Raw genomic sequence first — 24,659 nt, 5'->3', positions numbered from 1 at the left:
GTTAAGAGACATCAAAGTGAAGGATATACACAAAGAATTCATTACAAAAAATATTACATGCAATTATTTTATACCATATTCACTTCTAAGAATTAGCAATACCAGGAACATTACAAACTCATGTGTCCTTGCAATTCACATTGTACCTGGCAATGACATTAAGGAGTACTAGTACTATCCGATTTCAAAAACAAACCTGAAGAAAATGTAAACTTTAAATTTAATAGAATTTATTGGTACTCATGTGAGTACACATGTTATTTATAAATCCTGAGATATTTCACGTGTATGCAATTTTTAAAATAAAATAGGTATCATCTAAATGTTCTCTTTCAGAAAAATAAGCAATAGGTCAAAGAAACGTCTTCAATTTCAGCTGAAAATTTCCAAGGATCAGAAAACCAATACCCCTGAAAATCATAGACTTTTACCTCTCCTAGTTCTTCATGGCTCTGTTCAGTGTAGGTAGTCTCCTTTAAAGGCTCCACGGGCTCTGGTTCGATATAAGAGTCATCTTGCCTTTCGGATGTATCTGTGTCACTTTCTTCACTTTTCCCCATCACCTCATTGTCAGACTCATCATGTTCTTGATCATTTTCTTTATCAGATTTATCAGAATACATATCTTGGTCCTTAAAATGCTGCCGTTCAATTTCACTATCATTTAACCTTGAAGGTAAGAAATATTAAGAGAAAGAATAAAAGAGACAAAGAATATTTAATTTATAAATCAGAATGATACGAACATTTATTCAGAATTTGAGTGTCAGGCACTGTTCTGTGTTTTAGATAATTTTACTCAGTTAACACTCAAAAATAATCCTATAAGTAATATTATTATTCTCACTTTACAGATTAATAAATAAAAGCACAGAGAAATTAAATAACCTGGGAAATATTACAAAAGAACACTCTGAACTCTGCCTCTTTACCATTTAGGGCAAAAAGCTTCCAACAGTAAAGTTTTGGACTTTGGCTTGCTAGATTCTTTTCTTGGTTTTACAAACATCATCACTTGAATCAACCTGTCACTTCTGGCCTAAAGAAAAACTTCCAAGTCAAGATTATCAGATTCTCAAGTGAACTCAAATGAATTATGACTTTCCCTCTGTAAAGGTCTCTCCAAAGTCACTTGAAGTGAGTGAAAATGTAAAAGCTAAGTAATTATATCTCTTTAATACTTGACTCACAGGTTTAATCTTGAGAAAAAAAATCCAAGGAGAACTAGAAATGGATATTTCAGTTTATGGAAATAAACCTATAGCCTAAACAGATTAAGATGCTACCCCCACCCTATTCATACAGTGATTAGGGTTAATAATCTGTACAAAATAGAACTTATAAAAAAAACTCACTTCCAGCTTCAAAAAATTAAAAAAACTTTTTTCCAAAATCTTCATTTGGATTCTAACCAAAGAATTTCTAATAGAAATTCATTCTTATGGTAATTATTTTCTTTCTTTCCCTTTATAATCATGTTTTTTTTTTAAGTTTCTTTATGTATTTTGAGAGAAAACAAGCATGCGTGTGAGGGAGGGAGAGAGAGACAGGGAGAGAGAATCCCAAGTAGGTTCCTCGCTGTCAGCACAGATCCCAATGCAGGGATCGATCTCACAAACCGGGAGATCATGAACTGAGCCAGTTAAGAGTCAGATGCTTAACCCACTGAGCCATCTAGGCACCCCTATAATCATATATTTTAAAATAGCAGTCTAAAATTGCTATCTCTGCTTTCTTATCACCTATTCACTCTTTAATCTCTCATGATCTGGTTTTCACTCCCCTAAATCCACTGAATCTGTTCCTTTAAAGGTAACTAATGACAGCTTAGTTGACAAATCCAGTGGCCTTGTATAATCTTCACCTTGTGTGACTTCTCTGCATTACAGGATTGTGACAATTATTTTTCGTAAAATGGTATTAGTGCCTCGGTTCCATGTAACTGTGGTTTGACTTTTTGAGCTCTCTGATCCTTTTTACTTCCTTCCATCTGTAAGATATTTTAATCTTCCTTGACCCTCTTTTATTTTCTCTGTCCTCTCTCCCCTTTGGCAGGCTTGCCAGTTTCAAGCCTTCACCATCATTTGTTTGATTTTCAAACCCATGCATGCAAAATAAGCTTCAGACCTATGTTTTTTATTTTTTTTTTTAATAATTTTTTTTTCAACGTTTATTTATTTTTGGGACAGAGAGAGACAGAGCATGAACGGGCGAGGGGCAGAGAGAGAGGGAGACACAGAATCGGAAACAGGCTCCAGGCTCTGAGCCATTAGCCCAGAGCCCGACGCGGGGCTCGAACTCACGGACTGCGAGATCGTGACCTGGCTGAAGTCGGACGCTTAACCGACTGCGCCACCCAGGCGCCCCCAGACCTATGTTTTTTTAAACGCTTGGCTGATATCACTTATATGTCCTGGGGCCAATGCATCCTCAACATGTGCAATTATTTAATATATTATCATCTCCCAACATGGTCCTTTATTTTACTATCATCTTATCGGTCACTGAGATTTAAAACTTGTAATCTTCTTTAATTTTACCCACTCCCTGTCCCTTACATCTAGGCAGACTATGTATCTCAAAGGTAGGCCTCCACTTACCTGGTCTCTGCATCTCTTAGCTCATGTTTTGTCATACAGCCAAATGAAAATATTGCTATGTTGACTACCTTTGTAAAAATCTGTTATATTGATCTTCCCTCTGATTCCCTAGCTGAATGTTATCTTTCCAACTTCTAAATTCTCCTGATCCTGTATTACCCTACAGCATCTCTCCTTTGGTTGTTTGTGTCATTCTTATCTTCCTATCATTTATAGTTGCCTGACATTTTATAGGTTTTAAACAAAATAAAACATCTCTCCAGGATCAGAAAGCTAGTATGCTGTTGCACTGGATTCAAATTTAGGATCATATCTGATACATCTCCCTATTTATAATGCAGTGAATAATACAGCAAAGTGTATGTCTCATACACAAGAGCATTTAAAAATTATCTGGTATTCAATAAAAACAATGGACTATTTACAGCTGAAGAGCTTCAAGGGAAAAATCTTGCGAAGGGGCGCCAACAAACACCCATTCCTAACTTTGAGGAAAGTAACCTCAGTGCTGTTGGGAATAAGTAGCTTCAGAGCAGAGGCTGAATACTGGGGCAAGGGAGGAGAAGTCTAAGTTTCCCTCCAAAGCAACAAAAGAGATTTGAACCTCAACTAAGGTACTTGTTTGTTTCCCCAGGGAAATATTTTTTTTTAGTATTAACTACAATGAATGTTTCAGGGTATAAAACCACAAATAGGATACAGTTCCAACTTGAAACACCTGTGGTATAATAGGAGCATTCCACAAATACCAAGCAGAGCAAGTCAAGTGCCATTACCAAAAAAATTAAAAAGTGCTACAAAACAGTAATAGAAGAACAGATTATATCTCACTATTGTGAAGCAAGAAACGCTTTGCATTTGATGTAATATTTGAGATTGGTCTTGAAGAATGGGATTATGAAAGGAAAAAAGAGCAAAGAGGACTAGAAAACATTCTTTTTTTTTTTTTTTAATTTTTTTTTTTTAATGTTTATTTATTTTTGAGACGGAGAGAGACAGAGCATGAACAGGGGAGGGGCAGAGAGAGAGGGAGACACAGAATTGGAAGCAGGCTCCAGGCTCTGAGCCGTCAGCCCAGAGCCTGACGCGGGGCTCGAACTCACGGACCGCGAGATCGTGACCTGAGCCGAAGTCGGACGTTTAACCGACTGAGCCACCCAGGCGCCCCTAGAAAACATTCTTAATGGAGGGAACACCATGTATAAAGAAAAGGTATGTATTTGGGAAAGAACAACTACTTCACATTAGCTGAAATAAAGGAAATAACTTTCTATACCTTATTACAGCAAATAAGCAAGTGGTAAATCAAGCCTCAGACCATATAATGGGAAGAAAACAGCCACGTTCAATTCTAGATACACCACAAAAATTCTAGGCCTGCCACTAACCTAGTGAATAACATCGTCCCTTCTAAAAATCACCAAATTAGTGGCAATAGCTACTTACTGAAAGTTGTCACCACTGTGGAGATTGTTAGCACGTAATAAGCCATACAAAGTCACATGTGTGCTCTCTGATGAAATGCTCAGGTCATGTTCCTTTCCTTCTCTGATCATTGTACGTTTAAGAAGACTAGAACATTTCAAGGCCAACTCCAAAGCATCCATCCAGCACCTTCCTAGAAGAACACAGATTCATAAGCAATATAGTTCAAGAAACTATAAAAACAAGGATCCATCTTAATTTAATACTGTTAACCTTTAAGCATACTATTATTTCTTTGAGAAACATTCACTGGAAAAGTTCACGTGAATATAAAATCTTGCAAGGATTTTTTAATGCAGTTTTTCAGTTTAGCAAGTGCTTTTCACAGACCAAGCATCTAAAAACCACGGGTAAATGAACAGTATATAGAACACATTAGAAAGTACACCTAATCTAAAATAAACACACTTTACTTCTAAAATCTTAGAACATTAACAGGTAGTATAATTCGTAGCTACCAACGAAGGTACAGAAAATACACTAAAGGGGTTATGCTTCTACTATAAATAAACTTATCAAATTAATATTTTGTTTCTGATAAAAGGTCTAACCTCAGGTTTACTACCATCCACTTTACTTATAGGTACGAAAATCTGAAGTCATGGAAATAAATGCCTGTACAATATTGTCATTAACTGCCGCATTAGTAGAAACACTAGTAACTTTATTTTTAAATTAAAATTTAGACTGTATTAGCAAAATAAAAGTTAGTTGCTCTTAAAATGTATATATATATTTCCATATCTGTTGGAAACATCAGCCAAGTAAAACGCTTTTCATAACATAAGCTTGTGCCTATGACATTTTAAAAACAGTCATCAGGTAAAAGTAAACTCTAAAAGGTTACAAGATCCCCTAGGTTAAGTTAGTCTAAACTATAAAACATAAAAGTGAGGAAGAAATCCATTATCAATTATTAAGGTTTTAAAGTTAGTGTGGCTTTCCCATTAAATAAGTTTTACCCTCTCCATATTGCTTCAAGAATTAAATATTAAGTTACTAACCGCAGAAAAATTTGTATTTGAATCTTCTATATAAAAAAACTCAGAACAGTATATACGTGTATAAATGTTAATTTTTAATAACAAAATACAAATAATATTAAATGTACCTCTAAAAGTACAAAACCTAGTGAGTTACCACGAAGAACACTAATGAAAGTAAAAAGAGTGTTAACATATCAATGGAGGATGAAGAAGAAAACTTTCGCTAATTCATCACTCAATTATACAGTGCTTCCTTCCTATCAGATTTTTGTCTACAAAGTTAATGTTTTTAGTATTATAAGCAATTTATAATTACAATATGTCTGCTCCAGTACCATACTAAAGAGATTTTCCCCAAAGGAAAATACACAGTGGCATATAAAATAAACCCTTAAGAAAAATGAGGGCCAAAATCAAATCCATCAAAATCTGTATTTACCATCTGACTCTGAAGTAGCTCGGATGATCAAGTAACTGCTAGGTAAGGGTTGAGTTATAGATCCAACTGCTTCGCCTTTGGGGCCCTGAAAAGCAAAGCAAAGCAAAGCAAAGCAAAGCAAAGCAAAGCAAAGCAAAGCAAAGCAAAGCAAAGCAAAGCAAAGCAAAGCAAAGAAAAGGTGTACAGTTCATATTATGAAATCTCAACTTCATATTATCCACTATTACCTATAATAATCTAAAAGCAAACAAGCTTTAATTTTACGCTTAAAAAATATCAGGTAAAGTTTTAAGAAAGTAAGTATTAAGGAAAGTTTTCCTCCTCCAACAAGTATACATCTTTTATAGAAAGTTGAACAACTTAGAGCTATCATTAAACATGATCTCTATTTATGGTTCACATAGTAAAGAAAAACCTGCAACTTATTATACTAGACCAAAGTTTAATTTAACAGAGAATTTCCATCCAAAAGATACTAAGTAACATTAAATTTCTAGAGGCCTAAAAAAAAACCTGGAAATAAAATTTATAAGAAAAAGAGAAATGAATTTTGAATAGGTCTAGGGGGAAAAAAAATCTGTTTTACAACCATTGATATACTTGTTATAAAATACTTGTTATGAAATACTAACTAAAACAGTTAATTTTATTTTTCCAGAAATAAAATGGAATTTTTTCTTTGTTGTTGTTGGCGAGGGTTATTTGTTTTAGGAGTATACAACACCAAGAACCCTAAATAATTAGTATCACCAAGGCTAATCTTAGGTGAACGCAGTTATTCTTTGGGAAGGAAATCTGAGGATGAACTCACAGTATAATTTTGATAGTAAAGCATAATTTTAAGTTGTAAGATCAAAGAATAAAATGAATTTGAGAAGCATAAACATAAAGAAGGTAAAGATTCAAAATGAAAAAGTAGAAAAAGTCAATATAATTTTAACTAATACTGTAATATCCCTTGGGTATTTTCAAATAGCTTTCTAATTTATGGGCCAGTTCCTAGAACCATCACAGAGTAGGATCTAGTCACACTACTTAGGTTTCAAGCTTGGTTCCATGCTAGAAAAATTTCTTAGGTAAACTCTTTAGGCCTTAATCTCTCTACCTAGGTAACAGGGGAAAATTATAACCTCCTTAAAGGTATGAGAATTAAAAAAGAGTCCATATAAAATGTTCGAGTCCCTAATACAAAGTAAAAACTCACAAATATTACTTTTACTTAATCATAGATACTGACTTTGAAGGTGTTTAAACAATATCCTGAGCATATTTTGCTTGTGGAAAATATTCTGATGATTGTCTAATTGTGCAAATTTTCCTCCCACCAGTATTGGGAATTCAATAAATTTGACATTAAAAATTTTTAATAATTTAAAAATTCATTAAAATTCTGGGGCACCTGGGAGGCTCAGCTGGTTGAACATTCGACCTTGGCTCAGGTCATGATCTCACGGTTTGTGGGTTTAAGCCCTGCATCAGGCTCTCTTCTGCTGTCACCAGAGAACCTGCTTCAAATCCTCTGTCCCCTTCCCCAGTCACATGCTCTCAAAAATAAATAAAACATTAAAAAAAAAATTAAAATTCATTATAATCCTTACAATTCCTAAGAGTAGTAGTAAAGAATACTGTACATAAAAGGTTTTGAAAGTGTTTTTTTTTTTTTCTTACTTGAGAATCACATGATATATAGTTAACAGAGGTTCTATGGGTTAAATTCTTTCCCTATGGGAAGTACCTAATTCCAGAATGAAACTAACTCTCTAATCCTAAATTTATTCCTGGTATGACTACAGACTACTGAAATAAAGGTTAAAAGTCCAGGTTTTTAAGAGGTGTATGTATACTGCCTAATTAAGCAACACTAAAAAAAAAAAAAAATTTAAGCTGAAGCTATTTTAACTCTATATCTCAATTAGGTGGTTTTCCTTAAGGGAGAACATCTAAACCCTTTATTCATGTATAACTGATCTTCTTAGAAACTGAAACAATTATTGCTTTGTAAGAATTTAACTAAATTCATTATTTCCGTTAGCATATATGGAATGTCTAATGTTTGTAGAATCCCTTGGTAGTTAATCAAATAAGGCGTTTCTATTTTCCTGATTAAGTTTCTGCTTTTATAACACAGGAGTAATCACAGTTATGCTTTTTAGTTTTATTATTTTTTAAATATTTTTATTTATTTTTGAGAGAGCATGAGTGGGGCAGGGGCAGAGAGAAAGCAAGACACAGAATCTGAAGCAGGCTCTAGGTTCTGAGCTATCTGCACAGATCCTGACGTGGGGCTTGAATCCACAAACTGTGAGATCATGAACTGAGTCGAAGTTGGACACCTAACCAATTGAGCCACCCAGGTGCTCTGGTAATTGCAAATTTTTAAAAACACACTACAAACTGAATCCCCATGGATAAGAGTTTATAAGGTACAGAGTAAATTTGGGAAACATTTTCCTCAAAAAATTTTAAGTCAGATCTTTTTATAGTTTTTTTTAATGCTTATTTATTTTTGAAAGAAAGAGAGACAGCTTGCTCACATGCAAGCGGGGGAGGGGCAGAGAGACAGGGAGACCCAAAATCTGAAGCAGGCTCCAGGTTCTGAGCTGTCAGCACAAAGCCCCATGTGTGGCTCGAACTCACGAACCACGAGATCATGCCCTAGCTGAAGTCGGACACTTAACTGACTGAGTCACCCAGGTGGCTTAAGATCCCTTAAGTTAGATCTTAAAGGTAAACAAAGCCTTTTGGTACACAATTCATTGTGGGTAGAGAAAAAAGAGGAATAATGCACTTGAAAACAAGCAAATTTAGAAGTGCTTGCAGAGGTTAGCAATCATTAGGTTAATTGATTTATCTCTGTTCTACTTACAGATTGTCATCTTTACCTTTCACCTATATAACAGAGTGCTTACCTTCACTGCCCAAATAGACTGCTCCAAAGGATGAAAAAGTTTGAAACAAAAGCCGTCCTTTTTTGATGGACGCTCAATGATTTCACAGGCATTCAGAAGGACTGTTCCTACCCACTGACCATTTTTCTGGGTTTTATAAATCAGTAGCACCCCAGGTTTCAAAACACACCACAACTTGGTCCAACTCTTTAAAGTACCACGAATCTACAGAAAGATAAGTTCATTTAGGAAATAAAGCTGTTTTTATCTTTTTTGCTCCACAAGATACAAATTCAGTAATGGCAAATATCTAAAATTTCTACAACATACACACTTAAGATTCAATAGATTTTTTTTTAAGCTACTAGATGTCAAGGACTGCACAGAAAGACAAAAAGCATGGCTCCTGCTTCTGAAGAACTTAAAGTCTACCTAGAGGCTAGGTCAACAGTTTCAAAGTAATGTGCCAAGTAGAATAGAATGCTTTTCCTAACCCTCCACGCCAGCTCAGGGGCCATTAAAATATACTTTTCCTAGTCCCAAGATTCTCTTCTTCTTACCGTCTATTGTAATTTTATTTGTGGGAGTATAAGATTATTCCATCTTTTAAGATTCTTTCCCCTTTTACCCCCTACATCGACAGTACTGAAGTCACTGCCAGCATGCACACCAGGCATTCCCTAAATATTCACTGAGTGGTAGGAAGAGGGAAGAACCTCCTTCGAGCCCCTAAAATTACCTTTTTTAAGTTACTTTGTTCTTAGTAATTACATAAAATATGCCATTTAAGTTCTTGGAAAAATTTTAAAACACAGTTACATGAATCTCTCTCTAGTCTCAAAATGTTCCTCATCCCAGGGTTTAAGGCTATGTCAATAGTAGGTCTATAACTGGTTTTTCCTATCAATGTCTATTTCTGTCATCTGTTAAAAATGTTTCTATGCAAATCACTGAATTCACAATACTGAAAAGAATGCTAATCTACTTAGAATAAAAACTAGGATTATCCTCACTTTTATTTACTATAAAACATCTGCTCTCTCAAAGCACTTACCTGAATTATGAAATAAATATAGGGCTGGCTCCCTAACCCCTGAAATAGGCATACCACAATAACTCTAAACAAGAAAAAGTTAGAAATGGGGAGTTTGGAGTCAGGAATGAAGAAGAGAGAAAATCTTTGAGAAAAGTACATGTTTATGTAAAAGAAACGGAGAGATAAGAGAAGCAAATGGAAGAGTTACCCTGAGATAACATTTTGTATTTGGGACATGTGACAGTAGAACATGGATGGAAAATGATCAGAATGAAGGTTATGATTTAGAAAGTCAGCCAGAGGATGTGTTAGGGACACTTTTAGGGGGTTAGCTGCAGAAATCCTATGTCAGAAGAGGAAGCTTAGCTCTGAAAAACCCACATGAGATATACAGCATAAAGATTTCTAAGTAGAGTCAATATAAGTCAGAACGTGTCTTTAGTACAACACTGAAGAAGATCCCAGCACTACCTGAACTAACAAGGAAACTATCATTGGGCTTCCATTTTAGTAAGAGAACTTTGACAAAAGATCTCATAAGGATTATACGTTGGAGGCTGGACCAATGTTTTGGGAGAATAGAAAGCTTTCAGGGCTGGGGTGACTTTTAGATTAATGCCAGATACTAAAATTTCCTGGGAGACAGAGTCTCACTAGATCATTCTTACACTTTGCATTTAGTCTGAAAGATTCCTACCAAAGAAGAATGAGAAAGAAAGAGTGGGATGATAAAAAAGTAAATAAAGGTAAGTGGAAATAACCAGAGGCCAAAAGAAGGTATGGAAACAGCAATATGCATGTTTTTCTGAAAATTAATCGTTTCCAAATAACAATTTTTATATTAACTTTGTTTCATATCTTCTCAATAATGCATGCCACACCTATATAAATACTAATAATTTAAACAGCAAAATTAGATTATATAAATGTCACACAAATCAAAAAGCCCTTTAAAAAGAACTGCTATCCATTTTCAATGTTATTGTCAAGACAGACAATATTAAGTTTCCTTCTCCCCATTATGACTAGAACATAGAACCTCTGGGATACAATTAATAGTTTGCCAGTGAAAAACAATCATCCCAGGAGTTGTTTTTGTCTTGTAGGCTTTAGGTGCTCTTTGGGCTTTCCTATTCCTGTAGGTAAACATCCAGCAATTTGAATTCAAGCTTCAATACAAACTGACCTTCAACCAATCAGCCATAACAATAACAGAAGGATCTGTGATTGTACTGAGTAACTCCTTTGTGGCTCTTTTCTTTTCTTCTCGGTAATTTTTCTTTTGCACCTATTTTACAGAAATAGTAGAAAAATTAAAAATTCACTAGAAATGGGCAATTTCTTTCCAAATTTTTTAGGTCTATAGAATGTAGAGCATACAATTCTAAACCTCTTTTAGAATTCTAGCTTCTTAGGATAAAAGAACTTTTAAAGAGCTGGTAGGAATTTTTAGAGTTTAGAATCTTGTTTTTCTGATCACTAGCTCTGTATGTTTTTGAAGAATTTTACTTTTAGCCACACAATACTACATGAATCCAATCTCATGGTAAGAATTTCAAACAACACAAATAAAACTAAAGCTGTCTTGATTATACCCTATCCTATTCCAATCCTCAGAACTGACCACTGTTAACACTTCCAGAAAACACTATCCTTTCAGGCTTTTTCTATGTATACAACCTAAAAAATATACAGCTTTTGTGGTTCTACGTTTTTAAACACATTTTTTAAAAAGGTTCTTCTATTCAGTATTTTTTGGAGCACTTCCATGCCTATCTCAGTAAGAGCTAATATTTACTGGGCATATTCTGTGCACCAATTACTGTACTAATAAGCACTTTACATGTACTACCTCATTTAATCTTTGAAATAACCTCGGAAGTAGGCCAATTATTATCTTTATTTTACAGATGAGAAAACTGAGGCACAGAGAGTAACTTGCCCAGGATCACACAGCTAGTAAGTCATGCAGGCACAACTCAGAGGCAGACTGGCTCTAAAAGACATGGTCTTAACCACCATGCTATACTGCTTCTATAATTTTTCTTAGTAAGTTCTCTCACTGATGGAAATCCACTCTGTTACCAGTTTTTCATTTTACAAACAATGCTATGATTATTTGCAACTGGCAATTTTGTTCCTTCTTTGTACTATGATGTAAGAAATAATTAAGAAACCACAAAGTGGTATTTATTCAATCAAAATATTAAAGTTTTACTTTCAAAAGTCACCTGTGAGATAGTCTAGGAAGGCAGGAGTGGATTAACAGTCTCATTATTGCTCTGTTGTTATTACACAGACGAGAGAAGAGTAGTGGAAAACTCCCAGTGATGAACTTCTCTTAGCTATAAAACCTTCCTAGTTGCACTTAATAGTAAAGAAGTTTTAATAATTATACAACCAAAATACTTCAGACTTTGGTCCTTATTAATATTCATATCTGAATTAACAGATTTAATATGGGATTGCAAATACAAATGCATATAGGATCAGATGCAAGAAAAAAAAGGGGGGTAAAATAGACCATGCAGGGACTGAGAGTGGACTGGAAAGCATGTTATTTCTTAAGGTCAAGGATCTGTGGTCATTCTGGAAGACAGTCCAAAGGGAGTATTTCTTAGACAGGGGCTGGAAATCTGAACTTGTAACTGTTACTGCAAATTTTTAAACCATTGTGTGGGTCAAACAAAATATCTATCTGTGGGCCAAATTCAGCCCATGACTTTTAGTAAACTTGAATGTCAAAAAGCATCACAGCTTCCCATGTGTTCTACAACACAGTGATATGCCTAACTCAGGTACAATTGTGCAGATACACCAGTCCTCAGCCTCTGGACGGCAAGGTGAGGCCTGAAGCGGCACTGGATGGTCATCAAGTAGCCTTTTCAGTTGACTCCAGTGTGCCACACAAATAGTAACAGTTTTTATGTGTGCCTGTCTAACATTATTTTTCTTTCTTTAGGAGATACATCTTTTTCTGTTATCCTACTTTCAAAAGCACATGCAAAGCATAATGTTATTTATGAAATAGCTGTGGAAACTAACCTTGAGAGATTCTTTTTTTGTGAGCTTGCTTGAAGCTGAACTATCCTTCTCCGAGCCATTATAAAGTTTAGATTCAGACTGAAATCACAGGGAAATGAACAAAAAAGAAATAATAATTAAAACCTTCACTTATTCTATACATACAGCATATAAAAATTAATGTTAGGGGCGCCTGGGTGGCTCAGTCGGTTAAGCATCCGACTTCAGCTCAGGTCACGATCTCGCGGTCCGCGAGTGCGAGCCCCGCATCGGGCTCTGGGCTGATGGCTTCCGTGTCTCCCTCTCTCTCTGCCCCTCCCCCGTTCATGCTGTGTCTCTCTCTGTCTCAAAAATAAATAAACGTTAAAAAAAAATTTAAAAAAAATTAATGTTAAAGCTATGTTTGTGACATTCTTCCCATTTATCACTGTGATACAGCCTATACAAATTATATACATTATACACAAATTATATACAGCATATACAGCCAAATACAAATTTTCAAATGTCAATTTTCCCTATAAAGCATTTGTGTTTAAAAACTAATCCATGTTAAACCCACAAAAGTACTAAAATAAACGCTAATCAGGGGCGCCTGGCTGGCTCAGTCAGAAAAGGATGCAACTCTTGATCTTGGGGTCTTGAGTCTGAGCCCCACATTGGGTGTGGAGATTACTAAAAAAACAGACTTAAAAATAACCTAGTCAATAAATTAAACCACAATATAAGATTAAATAAGATCATTTGTAAATTTTTGCATTCTATTTTCTAGGCAATTTCTAGGAAACATACGCAATTATTTATTCTTAAAACAAAAGTATCCAAAGGAATGTTAATTTTTTAACACTTAAAATATTCCAAATCAAAAAACCAAACCACGTGTATTTTAGCAAGTTACCGCACGTACTGCCCTATTGCTACTTCTCCAATGGAAAGAAATATATAGATCTTCAGAAATTAGTATTAAAACACTATCTCATTTGTAGTGTTTAAAAACCAATATTCCTAACATCTATTTCTTCCTACCTATCCAGTGCCCCTTGAGTATTATGGTCTTAAACTTGTTTCCAGACTTTGTTTATATTTGTTTTCATTTGATCTTCACAAGAACCTTGAAAAATAGATTTAACAAGTGGTTTTATCTCCATTTTACAAATCATGATCTTCTAAACTAACAATAAATAATAAATATACAGGGATATCTAGGTCTCTTAATCCAACACTCTTTTAAGGAAACTACATTCTTTAACCAGAATAAAAGAGCATAAACACGAAAACTGCTTCTGTAAATCTTGGAACAATACAATTAAACATGTTTAGTGCTTTGTGTTCTATGATTTTCATTTTTATCTATTGTTTTATCTATTGTTAGACACAGGTACTTAAAGTTCTAAGCGTGACTCCTAGTGCCAAGAAAGTATGGGGGGCTTGATCCAAATGGTGGTTTTCAAATGCTGAATTGCCAATGTGCATATCACTAGGTGTGCTCACGGATAAAAAAAAACAAAAAAAAAAAAACAAAAAACTTTGGGTATAAACTCCCTCACTCAATTTTAAAAACCATGAAGGCAGGGACCATATTTTTTCACCAATGATACCCAGGTAACACCTGGGGAAAAGAAAGGGCTCACCAAATACCTGATGAATTAATAAAATGAAAATTAAACTAGCATTTGCAACTCACTTCTTTTACCTCTCCTGAAAATGCCTCTGCTACTAGGTATAAGATATGGGTTATTACAGTGGTGGTAATAATAACTGGCTGAACTAGATAGAAGAGAACTACAAACTACTGGAGGTGGGGGTTAACCCAATTAAATTTTTGTTGAAGTCACTCCTTTCAGGACTAGACTTGAAACACCATACAATTTACTCTGAGAATGGCACAGATTATGATATCAAAACAATTTTACAAAATTCCTCAAGCCAAACAGGTCTCTGTCTTCTTCTTGCCGCTGAGAACCCAAGGATGGCAAAGGTACTGTCAGAAGAACAGGATGATTTCTATTTCCCCCAGCTTAATAGGAAAATGTGTATTATAATGTACTTCTTAGATACTGGTAAATGAAGAATAAATGCTAATGAAAATTAATGGCTACTTATTCTTTACCAAAAACTATTCTAAATACTTCATCCTCACAGCAACCCTATGAGATAGTAGTAGTATCTCCCCTTTGCTAATAAGGAAACCAAGACTAACCAACTAAAAATAACTTCCCAAAGTCATAGAGGCAGTAAGTAGATGAGCTGGGATTTGTTCCCTGGTCTACCTAATTCCCAGTCTCAGGCTCTTGGCCACCTTTTTAATGATTTCTCACCTTTTAAAACTATTCACACAGACTCTCAGCCAGACTCAAATTTAAGATTTATCTTCACGAACAACAGGAATTAAGGATTCCTTTGATGATTAAATGAGGTAGTGTATATGATGTGTATAGCGTAGTTGTACGTACTGTGTTTCAGGTTTGTGACTATCTCCTAGATTGCAAATGCTGTCAAAAATTTGACCTTTAAATGAACATTATATGAGAATACTTTCAACTTGCTTTGAAAACTAAAAAATACTACATATATAAGGGATGATGATGATGATGATGGTGATGATGATGATAATAAGTTACTATGACTATATCAGATATTCTGATTTGGAAAGTCCTTTTAAATGTCCAAGTAAATATATTTTTTATAGCAAGTGATAGATGATTCAGAGTATCTATAGATGGGCAGATGTACAGCTGAGGGGAAAATCAAGTCAATAAATAGATCTTGGCTCAAAAACCCACTATCCTTGTAACAGGATTCCTTTTATCCCACTAGACACAGTACCCTTGCTGGTAACTCCTTCTGTTGAGATGGACAACATTTCTTTTAGGGGCGCCTGGGTGGCTCTGTCAGTTAAGCACCTGACTTCAGGTCAGATTATGATCTCAGGGTTCTTTAGTTGAAGTCCCACCTCTGGCTTCATGCTGACAATGCAGAGCCTGCTTGGGATTCTTTCTCTTTTCCTTCCTCTCTCTCTCTGCCCCTCCCCACTCCCCCTCTCTCAAAATAAATAAGCTAAAAACAAATTTTTAAAGTAAAAATTCTTTTAAAAATGCTAACAGGGTGGCACCTGGGTGGCTCAGTTGGTTAAGCATCCAACTTTGGCTCAGGTCATGACCTCATGGTTCATGAGTTCAAGCCCCACATCGGGCTCTGTGCTGACAGCTCAGAGTCTTGAGCCTGTTTCAGATTCTGTGTCTCCCTCTCTCTCTGCCCCTCCCTCACTCGCGTTCGGTCTCTCTCTCAAAAGTAAATAAACATTAAAATAAAAATGCTAACAGGAAGATGGGATGACTTCATTAACTGACTTTTCCAATTCACACTCATTTACAGAATGCATGAGAAATAGAAACCATATTTTTTTAAATGGGGGGGGTGTAAAAAATGTGGGGGTAAAAAAGGGTGTATTCCAAAAAAAGGGTATATTCCATTGTGCTCACTGGTCTTAATCATGTATTTTAAGAAATAACTTAATCCCAAATCTTATGATCAAAATGGCAGTATTATTACTTTTTGTATCAAGTTCAGAAAAGTATACAGTTAAAATTATGATGGACTCAGTTACACATACTGATTTTTTAAAATCTTTTTAATGTTTATTTATTTTTGAAAGAGAGAGAGAGACAAAGTGAAAGTGGGGGAGGGGCAGAGAGGGAGACCCAGAATCCAAAGCAGGCTCCAGGCTCTGAGCTGTTAGCATAACTCATAAATTTAAAAAAAAAATTTTTTTTAATGTTTATTTTTGAGAGAGAGAGACAAAGTCAGTTATGCACACTGATTAAAGAAGGAATAACAAAACTTTAAGACTAAAATGTTCAGAATTCCATGTGAATGTAGTTTAATGACAAATGTATAAATTTTAAGATTGTTGTGAAAAACAAGAGACTAGGTTACGTGTTAAAATATTTAAGGACAAACTAGCAATTATGAATCTCTTCAGCTAACAGAATTAACAAGTATTAAACCTAAAGATGGAATCAATAGGTTCCAGCTTGGAAAATAACAGGATGAGTATAATCTTACTTACACTAGTTATCACATTAAGAATCCCCAGTCATTCACTGTAATTCTTTTTTTGTTTTTTTTTCTTTTCAAGTAAGCTCTATGTCCAAAGTGAGGCTTGAACTCACAACCACAAGCAAGAGTTGCACACTCTACCTACTGAGCCAGCCAGGTGCCCCTCACTGTAATTCTTATTCAAAGAAAGAAAATGAATTCTCAAATACCTACTATTAGGTACTCTGCCAGGCACTTGCGGTATCACAGTCTGGGGTGTGGATCTTATTTGCCTTGCACAGGCAAGAAAACTAAAGCCACTTTGACTCTTGAGAGTTACTTAATTTCTCTAAGTTTCAGTCTGTTCACTTATAAAATGGGGCCGATAATACCCGTATCCTCAAGTATCGTTATGAGAGTTAAGAGGACACACAGTAAGCTCTTAATACAAAATAGCTATTAATATCACTGTAATTAGTATCTATATAGGTAACGTATATAAGATTCAAACTCACACTTTTTATTCTAAAACAGTTCTGTCCAACAGAACTTTCTGAATGACAGAAATGCCATATGTGGCTACTGAGCACTTGAGATGTGGCTAGTGTAACTGAGGAACTAAATTTCTAATTTCAGTCAATTTTAGTTAATTCAAATTTAAAGAGTCATATATGATCAGTGCTGTTGTTCTCAAAGTGCATTTCTAAAGCCTGTGCTTTTTGCATTAATGCACCCTGCTCCAGTAAAGTATGTAAACTTTCTTTTCAGGCTCCCTGCTCTCTCTGCCACCCACCTCCCAATTTAGAGACTTCATATGGGTGACTGTGATATGTAAGTATTTAAGTATTTAGGCTTCTGAACAGGAATACTGCTCTACTACATATTCACCAATTCTGGCATTAACTGCCTGAAAATAGGTCTTTACAGTTCTATAAATTTCATCGTATTTCTAGCACTGAAGACCCAAGATAAATTATTTCCTCTTTAATTTTCTTTAATAACACATCTCATATAAAATGATCAAGGAATTTCTCATTCATATGTTTTATATATATATGAATTACTATTAAACTTTCATCCCGAGTACTTTTACACATATGATATTTATGTAATGAATACTTGAAAAGTGTGGATAAAATTTATGTAAAATTATATATACATATCATGGACTCCTCCCAATCATTCCCATGAATGGAAACAAAAATGTAGGGTTTTTTTCATCTTCTGTTTGTCACACATATGCCCACTTCAATTTTGCTAAGAAAGAGGTGTTTAATCATGGAACAGTTTCTCTCCCACAGAGGTATGCCACAACTGCTACATAAGAACAGCTGCAGACCAGTAGCTGTGGAAGAAAAATAAGGGGTTTTAAAACCAAAATCCAGTGCTGAGAATAGCAGAGAATTTACTAGTTTAAGAAATAGGTTTTCTTACAGTCACTGAAGTTTGATTCCACAAACAAAAGCTGCTTCTGCTATTAAACCTGACCAGAAATAATAGTCAGAAGTCAAATTCCTTAACAAATTATAGCAAATCTAGTGAATTAAGAAAGGAAAACCAATGTGTTACACAATGTTTCTCAAATTTGAATTTTACCCTTTAAAGAACAAATTCTCAACAGTAAGAATATGCACAAGTATCCCAGTTTGAGAATCATTAATTTAGGAAACTTTATCTTATTCTATCTAAGAAGAGATCTTTCAACTGCAGGCTACTGCAGGAGATCTTCAGCCTTTGGTAAAATGTATGTATTTTGATAGTCATTCAGATAAACTCAAAACACTTAAGAATTAAAACAAAACAAAACCACACACAAATCCTGAGAATTTATCTGAATGGAACCCTCAGACTTCGGTCTGTTACTATAATAGACATACCAGAAACAACAGAACTCTGGAGAGAACACACTGGTTACCAACAGACTGTATTCCCAAGTAATCAACAGCAGCCATATCAACCCCAGTGGATCATGGTTTAGATAAACCAACATAAAAACATGTCATAAAAATTGGATAGGATTTTAGTGTTAGTTCCTCATCTTAAATATTAGAAAAATGCCATAATAATGTATTTGGGGACAGCATATGCTTACCTTGCTCTTTGACATAGAAAGTGAAGATTCATCTTTATTTTGAGAAATGTCTTCCTTTCCTCTGTCAAAACCTTTAAAACACATTGTCATCATTTCAATATTACTATATAGCATGTAGGCATTAGAAAGTAGAGGCATATAAGTCATCCAATTTCAAATATACATTATATTTTATGAACACTGGTATAAAAAGCCTAGACCAAACATAGCGTTAAACTATTATAGTTTAAAAGATTTCTAAGGGATCATACGTAGCTTAATAACTCTTTAAAATAAATTAAGGCTTCCAAAGGCAATGAAGTCTTTTCCTGAATCCATCAACATCAAGCTCAAGACCTCTTTTCTGTGATCTCAGAACACTTTGTATAAATTCAGGCCTTGTGGAGCTTTTATTCTAGTGAGTGGTTTTCTAATGAAGAATCCTAACTGACAGAAACAACTCAACATACTTTTCACACCTCTTGCCAAATTGGAAACAACTCCAGAACTGGTTTTGAGAGACTAGAGAAATAAATCTAGGTTGAGGGACAGACTTAAAAAAATCTAACAATGTGCTTACTGTGAGAATTACATGAGGATCCATTAGAAAACACTTAGCATTAAAAAAACAAAAAAAAGAAAAAGAAAACACTTAGCATAGCATTTTCCACATAGTACACATTCAGTTAATATTGACTCTTAAGATGATCGTTGGCACTAATGCTGCACAAATTGTAAAAAGATAAATCTAAAATACACCAATGCACTGGGATGAACATGCACAGATCCCTGCACTCATGTAACACATTAATGTAACACTGTGCCAAGGCAATTAACAAATTAATGTTATTATAATACAATGAGAGAAATGTTAATACTGAAATTTTTGTGTCAAAAAAAGGAGTACTCATTTTAATAATGTTCTTTCTACTTTTGAGGGAAAGTATTATTAACTCTTCCCTATAATTATTTGTTCTAAATCCAATAAAAGCCTGTATTAAATAAATATATATATATAATTGTTCATAAAGCAGCACTTAAAAAATCATCAGTAGCACCACTGCCTGAAGCATTTAGAAATCCGTTCTAACATACCAGTGATACCATTTATTCTGCATTTAGTTTATATTAGCTAAAAACAAATCCATTCCAATTTCCTAATCCAGAGATTTGGTTGAATTATTTTCTGTAATACGAAGAAGGAATCTCCCCCTGTCCTCCCAACTATGGTAAGGAGAAGGATCACTCAAACCCAATACTAGGGGGAAAAGAACTTTCATAAATGCAACATGAAATTTTAAATAACCAAAATTTTAGACTTGAGTATAAAGCAAACTGAAGTTATATATTTACTCAGAATAATAACATTTTGTTAATATGTAATCCTTAATACTAACAAACTCACATAAGTTACTTCAAAGATTTTCTACACAACGTGGATGGAACTGGAGAGTGTGATGCTAAGTGAAATAAGCCATACAGAGAAAGACAGATACCATATGGTTTCACTCTTATGTGGATCCTGAGAAACTTAACAGGAACCCATGGGGGAGGGGAAGGAAAAAAAAAAAAAAAAGAGGTTAGAGTGGGAGAGAGCCAAAGCATAAGAGACTGTTGAGAACTGAGAACAAACTAAGGGTTGATGGGGGGTGGGAGGGAGGAGAGGGTGGATGATGGGTATTGAGGAGGGCACCTTTTGGGATGAGCACTGGGTGTTGTATGGAAACCAATTTGACAATAAATTTCATATATAAATTAAAAAAAAAAGATTTTCTACATATATGTACAAAAGAACAAAATTTTCTAAAAGTATATATTATAAATATAAAAAAATGACGTCATTTATTCTCACAAGAACAGACTTTCAACTTCAATTTCTCTACTGACTTGGGTTTCACCTGAATCTAGCCCAATCCATTTATTAGATTAACACCCATTTTGAAGTAGAAACCATTCTACTTTCACACATTATTTTAAAAGCGTAATAGTAAATTAAAACAAAAGTAAAAGTTATAAATCTGAATAGACTTTGACATGCAAATAAGTCTCACAGAAAGTTTCTAATGTTATAAAAGGACAATCATAAACCTTTGTTGTATATTACCTGCCAAACCCAGTAAACGAACATACCACTTTAAAAGATTCTCTATACCTCAAACTTGCCAATCATTATTTTAAAAGCTGGCCCTGATGACTCCCAAGTTACTTAAAATTATAGCGGGATAAAGCAAGATGCCAAGTCTGGTCAAATACTTGGGAGTTTCAACTAAGGATAAATACAAGTAGATAATCAGCATAATGTGCAAGGAACATACAAAAATGTTCAAAAGCCTTAAAAAGGAAATATTGCCAGATTGTACACTAAGTTTTCAAGGGTAATTCCAAAATAAGCAAAGCACAAAGTGTCACTCTAGACACTTTAGTCTGTATAAAGCTGGTTTCCTAAAGACGTGTAAAATAAAAGCATATTTATTAGAAGCAAAAAGGGGTCTGCCAAAATACTTCTTAGGCTTTTATTTTCCACCATGTGTGGTGATTCAAAATACTTTAAAATTACTCCTTTATTTTTAATATTTATTTATTTTTGAGAGACAGAGTGCAAGCGGGGAGGAACAGAGAGAGCGGGAGACAGAATCTGAAACAGGCTCCAGGCTCCAAGCTATCAGCACAGAGCCCAACGCGGGGCTCGAACTCACAAACTGTGAGACCATGACCTGAGCCAAAGTCGGCCGCTTAACCAACTGAGCCACCCAGGCGCCCCACTCCTTTAATTTTTTAGAGTGATATTTATAGACAAAATCCTAAAGCCTATGACACATTATTATTGACCATAATTATTAATAATGCAGAACAGGGGCGCCTGGGTTGCTCAGTTGGTTAACTGTCTCACTCTTGATTTTGGCTCAGGTCATAATCTCCTGGTTTGTGAGATCCAGCCCAGTGTCTGGCTCTTCACTGACAGCACGGAGCCTGCTTGGGATTATTTCTCTCCCTCTGCCCCTCCCCTGTTCCTGTGCACCCACTCCTCAAAATCAATAAATAAACTTAAAAAAAAAAAAGCAGAACGGTTTCAGATCATGACTTTTTACCAAGTTTGTGTATCAGTGACTTTAGCAGTAAATGATCTTCCTGCTATTCTCCCTACTGCCTCAATGATAACAGAGACCTATATCCCCATCAAAATGCTAAAACTAAAAAGGCTAACACTTTCCAAGTACAGATGAGAATGTGGAGCCTCTGGAAGTCTACTTGCCATTGATGAGAGTATAAAGGGGCATAACTACTTTGGAAAACTATTTGAAAGTATGTACTTAATCTGAATATATGGGTATTCTACACAAACCAATTCTAATCCTAGATATACCTGAAAGAAATGGTTGTATATATATCAAAAGAAAGTACAAAAATATTCAAAGCAGCTTTATTCATAATAGCCAATATCTGAAACCAACTCAAATGGTTATTAATAGAATATATTGCAGTATATTTACACGATGGAATGCTGCACAGCAATGAAAAAGAGCCAATTATTATTACATAAAACAGACATAAATATTGAGTGAAAGAAGCCATGTCTTCCCATTAAAAAAAAAAAAGCACTCATTGTATGATTCCATTTATATAAAGTTCAGGAAATGGCAAATCTAATCTATAGTGTTAGAGGTTGTTATAGTGGTTTATCTTTGTTGTAGGAGGAACTGATTTGAGGGGCATGAGGGAGTCTTCTGCGGATTTGGGAACTGGTTACATGTGTCTATGTGTAACTTAAAATTCAAAAAGCTGTGCATTTAACTATATGTAAGTTATGCCTCAATTAAAAAAAAAAATTGGGGCACCTGGATGGCCCAGTCAGTTGAGTGTCCCAACTCTTGTTTTCAGCTCTGGTCATGATCTCACAGTATGTGAGATCGAGCCCTATGTTGGGTTCTGTCGGGCTCTGCACTGACAGTGTGGAAGGAGCCTGCTTGGGATTCTTGCTCTCCTCTTTCTCTGCTGCTCCCCCACCAGCATTCTCTCTCTTTCTCTCTCTCTCTCTCTCTCTCAAAATAAATATATTTTTTTTAATGGAGAAAAATAAAAATGAAAATAAAAACTCACCCAGCCTTCTCTATTCTATTAGTTTATTAGACTTCCACTTTGACATCCTTCCTCACTTAGTCTATATCCCTTTAACCAATTTTTTACCTGCCTAATTCTGATACATTCATCAATAATGATAAGTAACACAGTATTAATGAAAACAATAAAGCAACCAATATCCATTTGTAAGAACATTTGTGATTATGACACTTATGCTAGTGCTTTAGTTTCTAATCTTTAAAACACCACAAAAAATTCCAAATGTTGGGGTGCCTGGGTGGCTCCATCAGTGAAGTGTCCAACTTCAGCTCAGGTCATGATCTCACAGCTTGTGAGTTCAAGCCTCACGCTGGGGTCTGTGCTTTGGATTCTTTGTCTCCCTCTCTCTGCCCCTCTCCTGCTCATGCTCTCTCTTTCTCTCAAAGATAAACATTACACAAAAAAATTATTAAAAAATCCCAAATATTAACTATTTTATAGAATTGAGGAAATCAAGGCTCCCAGAAATTAAGTAATTTGATTAATGTCACTAAGTCAAAGTGTCAGAGCGGATAGAAACTTAGGTCTAACTTTAAAATTCATGCTGTTTTTATGGGGCACCTAGGTGATTCAGTCAGTTAAGTTTCAGACTCTTGATTTCCACTCAAGTCATGATCTCACAGTCATGAGATAGAGCTCTACATCAGGCTCTGCACTGGGTGTGGAAACTGCTGAAAGTCTCTTTCTCCCTCTTCCTCTGCTCCTCCCCTGCACGCACATGCCTCTCCCTCTCTCTCAAATTAAAAAAATAAAATTAAAAAAAAATAGTAAAATAAAATTCATGCTGTTTTTAGAATGCCAGGGTACCTCTGAAGACCTAAGGCCACCTCTTCTGATAGGCTTTGCTTTGACTGTGTAGGCATAGTTAGCAGTCCTCTTCTCTGAGACATAGAGCATTTCATACATTTGTACTACCATATTTATCACAATCTGCTTCAATTATTTTTCATGTTCATATTCCATACTTGACTGTGAATTCCTGAAAAGAAAGGTCTAATCCTTATTTACCCTTTCAAACACAGAAATTTGATAAATTGATCCAAAAAATAACAACAGTGTACTCTGTTACTTGCAATTATTTTATTAAATATGTGAAAGCTTCAGAAAAAAGCATAAAACATAAATGTGTAATTTAATGTATATAGTGAATATCTGCATAACTACCACCCAAATAAAAAAAACAGAATTGTCAAAATCCTGTAAGATCCTCCCCACCTCCCAGTGCCATTCTTGATCACAATCCACTCTTCTCAAAAGTAACTACCTTGACTTTTGCAAACATTCTTTACCAGCATGTCAAGCAGGTATTTCATTCATTTGCATTGATGATTAGAATCCTATTGCATGACTATATCACCATTTATCCATTGATTGTAGATAAACATTTGGGTTGTTCCCAGTTTGTCTCTTTTATGAACAATGGTGCCACAAATATACTCTGAAATGTATCCTAGTCAACATATGTGTGTGTGTGTACACACACACTGTATATATATGTATATGTATATATGTATGTATATATATATACACACACAAATATATCCGTGAGTTTCCCTAAGTTTAAACCTAGAAGCAGAATTTTTGGGTTATAGTATATGTGTGTCTTCAATTTTAAGGATAACAAAATTGTTTATTTTTCTACTAATAGTGTGTAAGAGTTCTCCTTTCTCCTTATTCATGTCCACATCAATATTGACAAACATTATTTTTGCTAATCTGTTGGGTATTATCAATGTGTACATATATGTGTGTATATATATGTGTGTGTATGTATCCGTAAGGTTCTAGTTTGCAGGTCCCTGACTATTAACAATGTTGAGCATTTTCTCACATTAGTCATTTTAACTTTCTCTTTGTGAAGGACCTCTTTAGATCGTTTGTGCATTAAAAAACAAACAAAACACAACTTATTGCCTATCTTTTTCTTATTGATTTATATAGCAATTCTGATGTATTTCAGATACTGCCCTTTA

The 24,659-nt window shown here is 34.9% G+C and overlaps 1 protein-coding gene and 1 non-coding gene across 17 annotated transcripts in view; both read right to left on the bottom strand.

Annotated features, from left to right (window-relative positions):
- Nucleotides 1-24,659, bottom strand: part of OSBPL8 (oxysterol binding protein like 8) — a 157,149-nt gene that overhangs the window by 30,567 nt on the left and 101,923 nt on the right. For all 16 annotated transcript variants that reach the window (XM_086712761.1, XM_086712760.1, XM_086712763.1 and 13 more), the window contains 7 exons: nucleotides 18,589-18,659; nucleotides 12,480-12,557; nucleotides 10,621-10,722; nucleotides 8,420-8,623; nucleotides 5,511-5,595; nucleotides 4,047-4,218; nucleotides 432-669 (listed from right to left, as the gene is read on the bottom strand). In XM_086712761.1, the coding sequence (XP_086568887.1) occupies nucleotides 432-669; nucleotides 4,047-4,218; nucleotides 5,511-5,595; nucleotides 8,420-8,623; nucleotides 10,621-10,722; nucleotides 12,480-12,557; nucleotides 18,589-18,659 (950 nt within the window). The remainder of the gene's footprint in view (nucleotides 1-431; nucleotides 670-4,046; nucleotides 4,219-5,510; nucleotides 5,596-8,419; nucleotides 8,624-10,620; nucleotides 10,723-12,479; nucleotides 12,558-18,588; nucleotides 18,660-24,659) is intronic.
- Nucleotides 17,719-17,849, bottom strand: LOC112863961 (small nucleolar RNA SNORA41). Its single transcript, XR_003223908.1, has one exon. It is a non-coding gene; the product is annotated as a small nucleolar RNA SNORA41 (small nucleolar RNA).

The sequence above is a fragment of the Puma concolor genome, chromosome B4 (genome assembly GCF_028749965.1).
Source record: "Puma concolor isolate L17-30 chromosome B4, mPumCon1.1.hap2, whole genome shotgun sequence".
NCBI lineage: Eukaryota > Metazoa > Chordata > Mammalia > Carnivora > Felidae > Puma > Puma concolor.
This window is presented reverse-complemented; position numbering and strand designations above follow the sequence as displayed.